At 45.1% G+C, this 6,000-nt stretch overlaps 1 protein-coding gene across 2 annotated transcripts in view; it reads left to right on the forward strand.

Moving 5' to 3' along the window:
• The window catches only part of ITIH5 (inter-alpha-trypsin inhibitor heavy chain 5), a 58,651-nt gene that overhangs the window by 41,898 nt on the left and 10,753 nt on the right, over positions 1–6,000 (forward strand). For both annotated transcript variants that reach the window (XM_074975593.1, XM_074975602.1), the window contains 3 exons: positions 599–1,149; positions 2,135–2,185; positions 4,134–4,250. In XM_074975593.1, coding sequence (XP_074831694.1) covers positions 599–1,149; positions 2,135–2,185; positions 4,134–4,250 — 719 coding nt within the window. The remainder of the gene's footprint in view (positions 1–598; positions 1,150–2,134; positions 2,186–4,133; positions 4,251–6,000) is intronic.

Raw genomic sequence — 6,000 nt, forward strand, 5'->3', positions numbered from 1 at the left:
GTTTGTTTCTTTCAAGACCTGATTTCAGGATTCTGCCAGTCCCATCTTGCAAGAGAAGGTTGAGACTAGACAGCCTGGTAGGGAATGTAGCACTCTCCAGAGAGCTTTTGCCTTCAGTCAGGCCATCAGCTGTCACAAGGAAATGATGCAGCCATAAACTCAAGTCTGGGTGCCTTATAATGCTTTTCAAACCAGTCATGTGGGAGACATTCCTGAGGTAGGTCCTGTAAGAAATCCCTAGATGAATACACCAATGTAGTACAGGTGTATAAACTACAAGGTCCAGTGGAAGCCATTCTGACTCCCGTACAGCCATAAAAATATTAATGCCAAGATCTCCCACTTCCAGACCTCCTGTATCCCAAGAGATCATGTTGCATACAGCCACTAGATCCTAGCACAAGATCACTGCTCAATGGGCCAGAGAAAAGCAACCTCCTATGAATAGGCCTCTAATGTTACCTTCGGGGACTATCCCACCCCACATAGAAATTCAGCTTTCTGTGGAGGAATGGATGCTTGTATACATGTACCTATGTGTGTGTGCATGAGTACCTGGCTGAAAACAGTAACCTGTGGGAAATGTGACATGTTTCAGGTTCTATGACGAGATAGGGACACCTCTTCTCTCTGACATCCGGGTTGATTACCCCAAAGACAGCGTGGAACGGGTCACTCAGAACCTCTTCCCCAACTACTTCAATGGGTCCGAAATCGTCATCGCTGGCAAGCTCATCGAGCATAACTCGGGGAAGCTCCATGTGGAAGTGACAGCCAGCAATGCCAACAAGTACATCCTCCTTAAAACCGACGTGGCCATAGACCTCCCAAGCAAAAATGACATTGGGGTGTCCCCTGGCATGGAGGATGGCAAGGAGGCTGAGAATTATGTTGAAAGGGCCTGGAGCTATCTCACCCTCAAAGAGTTGCTGACTTCCTGGCTGAAGAGTGATGACAGTGAGGAAAGGGAACACTTGATGGATCAAGCCAAGTCATTGGCTTTGACCTATAACTTCATCACTCCCTTCACCTCCCTGAAGATGAAGGAGTTACAGTCCAAGCAGCTGAAGGAGGAGGACCATGCCAGCCCTTCTACTGAGGGCATTGGCGAAAGATTGCAGAGTGTGCAAGGGCACAAGGCACCCCCAGGTACAAACAAAATAGCTATAATAATAGGTCATATTCCTTCTAAACAGGCACTCCTTCAAAATGGATTTCATTAGACAGGATTGTCCAGTGATTAAATACAAGATTAGGAGGCAGGAGATTGAGATTATTATCCTGGTTTTGCTAATGATTTGGGCTATGTCTACACTAGAAGCATCTGTCGACAAACATCTGGACTGAACCTCTGTCTCCAGATTGCTGCTACACACAACCTGCTCTGTCGACAGAGAACTGCCAGGCTGCACTGCCCTCTGGTGACAACAGTTTTTGGTTCTCTGTGCCTTAAATATTGAGTCTGTTCTGGTATGGCTATGGTCTGAAGAAGTGGGTCTGTCCCACCAAAGCTCATCACCTAATAAATTATTTTGTTAGTCTTTAAAGTGCTACTGGATTGCCTTTTAGTTTTGATAGACCATAGACTAACATGGCTATTTCTCTGTTACTAGCTAGCAGGATGGCAGCTCTGCAAACAGGGCTGCCCAGCAACCGGAAGTCCTCTCTGTTGACAGAAGTGTCCACATGACGTGTGTCAACAGTCCTCTGTCAACAGAGAGAGCACCCTCCTGTTGACAGAACTCTCCAGTGTAGACAGCCTGGCTGTGGTCACACTTGGCCAAAACAGCTGATAGGAATAAGGGGATTTTGAAGTCTGCGGGGCACTTTCAAAACGGAGCCCCATGTAGCCGAGCCGCGCACGAGCGAAATGCGGCACTTTCGAAGTGCTGTGGCCAGCAGCATGCTAACGAGGTGCTAAATATTCTTTTCAGCACCTCATTAATATCCTCCAATTTGGCCATTAGCATGGCCATTTTGAAGTTTTGGCCAAGTGTGGCCACAGCCCCTTAGTGTGTGTCCTTAAACAAATCACATAATTTCTCTGAGCAGTATTTTGGGAACAATATGCCAACATCAGTTCACCTGTTATTGTAGCCCATAACTGTGTCTGCTGTCTCTTCCCCGCTTCTAGGTGTACCTAAGCTACCGGACAAACAAAGAATTGAAATATCCAAAACTTCAGGTCAGTGTCTGTTTCCCAGTTCTATATTCTTCGTAACTGAAGATAATCAATGGTTTATAAAAGCCACAACACTTAGCACCTGTGGTGTGCAGCAAAGAGCCGGGTCATCTGATTAAAACAAAACAGAACACAAAGAGAAAAACAAAGAGAAAGGCTGGGGAAAAGTCAGAGAAATAATGATGTGTAACTGCCCTTAGACAGGCTGGAACCTCTACAGCTTGAGCTACAGGCCAGCCAGCTCAGGCTGTGGAGAACACTCATTCTTTCTCTGCGATGTGGTCGAGGTACCACCACTACCTGGGACACTTAACCTCATGTAAGTTATGTGGGCTGCATGCTTCCCCTTAGCTAAGTGAATCCCAAGCTTCAGAAACCCCACTGAAATCCTGGATAAGCCCCCAGTTGTAATTGCCCACAGGCACACTTCAACCTGGGACCTTTGGGGCTTAGTGCAGGCACGTCTACAGCTAGAACTAAAAGCCAGCTGGCTCTCAACTTACGCTGTCGAGGACACATTCTTTTGCTGTGCAGTGGTCTAGGTACCACTCCATGGAACAGTGAAACACACATAGGCGTGTGGGTTACAGAAACACTACTGGATGGTATATTAGGGAGACTTAGTGCATTATTTAAAACAGATGTTTCCTTACAGGAGTCATAAGGGCTGTATTTCAAGATTGCAGCTGGTCACAATAAGTTAATTGACAAAATAAAGTTGTTGAAATTTTAAAAGCTCATAAAACTTGTCAACAAGTTTTCACGTTATTTTAATTGTGTTTTTCACCATCCTTTTAAAATATTAAATAGGCCTAAACCAAGAGCCTAGATATTTAGTTCATCAAACACTGAAGAAGCTCAGATCTAGCTCTGAAGTTCAGAGCTCAGGTCAGCCTCTGCATGGCTCTGTCTCACCAGCTGATGCAGCACAAGTGGGTTACTCGCCCTGTGGGAAATATAACTGCTACTGCACCAAATGAATATCGACAGGCAGGAGGACATGCCCAGAGTGAACTGGTTTCCATTCATTGTCCCCAGTGCTGATGTTTCCCCTAGGGATGGTCACAAATTGTCCCTCTAAACTTTATATTGATAGAAAATTGGGCTTTTCCTTAAAGTGGCTACTTTCCATGGAAATTGATTTTTTTAATCAAAAAAATGAACACTCAGAACCCAACATTTTTTTGGGGTGGAAAATGAAATGTTTCCATTCTGAGGTGCTGCCATGATGCCTTCTGTGTGTTGTCATGGGGGAGGGCTCACACACCCATTATTCTCTGAGGCTCAGCATCACACCTCCTATGACGCACCATGACTACACAGCTGCCATGGTGCGTGGCAGCCCTTCACCAGGAGGGGAGAGAGTGGTGCATCATGGGATAGGTAGGCCAGCCAGGGTAGCCAGCCCGCAGAGGATAAGGTGGCGGGGGGGGCATGAGGCACCTGGACTACAACTCCCCTGCAATAACACTGCCACAGTTCAGAGATGAGCTATTTTGGCTTTTGATTTTTCAACAAAAGACTAAACCTGTTCTAGTATCGGAAGGGTAGCCGGGTTAGTCTGGATCAGTAACAGCAACGAAGGGTCCTGTGGCACCTTATAGACTAACAGAAAAGTTTTGAGCATGAGCTTTCGCGAGCACAGACTCACTTCTTCAGATGCTGGTCTGCAGCAGCATCTGAAGAAGTGAGTCTGTGCTCACGAAAGCTCATGCTCAAAACTTTTCTGTTAGTCTATAAGGTGCCACAGGACCCTTCGTTGCTGTTACTAAACCTGTTCTGTATGTCTGGGGGGATTGTGGGGGGAAGGGGAAACAGCTATCCCTACATTCTTCAAAAATGTGCCAGAGGAACAGAGAGACAAGCCTCTGTGAGACCTTTTCTGTGAGATTCTGCAGTTGCTGTTCCATGAACGTCTCTTACCTTTGGTCTCCTTTTCCTGTCTTTTCAGCGGATGGAGACCCTCACTTTGTCATTGATTTCCCCTCCAGCAAGCTAGCTGTCTGCTTCAATATTGATGGGCAACCAGGGGATATTCTCAGACTGGTTTCAGATCATAATGACTCTGGTAAGATAATAGGGAATCCTCTTGGGGCTACCCCAAGCTGGTACACTGAGGAAAATTGAGCTGTGGGTATCAGTCCTATGGTGAGAATATTCAGCAACAAGGCACATTATGCATTAAATTCACAGCAAGCCAGAGAGGGAGGAAGGCACTGTCACCATTTTACACATGGGGAGATGGAAGCGTGTGAGATCACTGTATCTGTCTATGGCTTAGCATCAAATGCTGCAACTCTGTCATGGTAGACAGAACAACTTGCCACCCCAGCAAAGTATGCTGTCATGAGGTCAGAGGGGAGGTCCTCTCATAAGACTGGTAACTGGTTTAAAGATATTCCTACCTTTTGTAGCCTAAATGGTCAGTTTTCGGAATGGAGATAGATAACTAGTGGTGTCCTCCAGGGATCCATACTGGGACCAACCCTATTCAACTTATTCATAAATCATCCGCAGCAAGGGTTAAGCAGTAAGGTGTGAACAGTTGCAGGTGATACAAGACTGCCCAGGATAGCTAAGTCTAAAGCAGATTGTGAAGGGCTTCAAAAGAATCTCCCAAAACTAGATGACTGGACAACAAAACAGCAGGTGAAATTCAGTGCTGATCAATGCAAACTAATGCATATTAGAAAACAGAATCCCAACTGTATGTAGAAAATTATGAGGTCTAAATTAGTTGTTATTGCTCAAGCGAGAGATCCTGGAGCTGCAGTGAATAGTCCTCTGAAAACACTCAGGCTATGTTTACAGTGCGGAGCTACTTTGGGTTACCTCGGGCTTGGAAATGCGCCTGGTATTTCAAGATATATTTGAAATACTGGATGCACTATTTCAGCATCCCTCTACCCCTCGTAAGGGATGCCTCAAAATAGAACAGTATTTCAAAATTTGGCACCTTCTAGAAAGTGCCAAAGCCCAAAATAGTCTACTTTGAAATTAACACAGAATTGGATGCGCAATTTGCATAGCACAGATTGCGTGTCTTAGTTCGAGTTAAGGGCACAGTGTAAATGTAGCCTCAGTGTGCAGCAGCAGTCAGAAAAGCAAACATTGTTGGGTCTATCTTATTACCTCTATATAAATTATGACTGGTGTAGAGAAAGTGGATAAAGTAGAGTTATTTACTTAGAACACAAGAATGAGGGGTCACCAAATGAAATTAATAGGTAGCAGGTTTAAAACAAATAAATTACTTCTTCACAAAACCCATCCATGCAACTTTTTGCCAGAGGATTTTGTGAAGGCTTTCACAGGGTTCAAAAAAATCAAAAATTCATGGAGGACAGGTCCATGAATGGCTTTTAGCCAGGCTGGGCAGAGATGCTGTCCCTGGCCTCTGTTTGTCAGAACCTGGACTGGGCAAGAGGAGAGATCATTTGATGATTACCTGTTCTGTTCACGCCTGTGGAACACCTAGCTTTGGCCACAGTTGAAAGACAGAATACTAGGCTAAATGGACCTAAGGTCTGACCCAGTATAACAATTCTCATGGTCATCTCTATTGAACGTGGAAACTGGGACTAGAGAAACACAAAGACCCAGAGCGTAATGCTGAGCAAGCAGCACCAGTTAGGTAGAACATGCGTGGTCCGTATGCTAGATATGACTACAGCTGGAATGAATATATAAATGGCCATCTTGAATTTTAGATGCTAAACATGAGGCAATTCCATGAACTAACAGCCTCCCCATTAGAGATTATGCTAGAGATCTGGCTCTCCTTTGCCCTGGCTGCAGATTTTACTGATTCAGCTTTG

This window comes from Carettochelys insculpta, chromosome 1 (assembly GCF_033958435.1).
Source record: "Carettochelys insculpta isolate YL-2023 chromosome 1, ASM3395843v1, whole genome shotgun sequence".
Classification (NCBI taxonomy): domain Eukaryota; kingdom Metazoa; phylum Chordata; order Testudines; family Carettochelyidae; genus Carettochelys; species Carettochelys insculpta.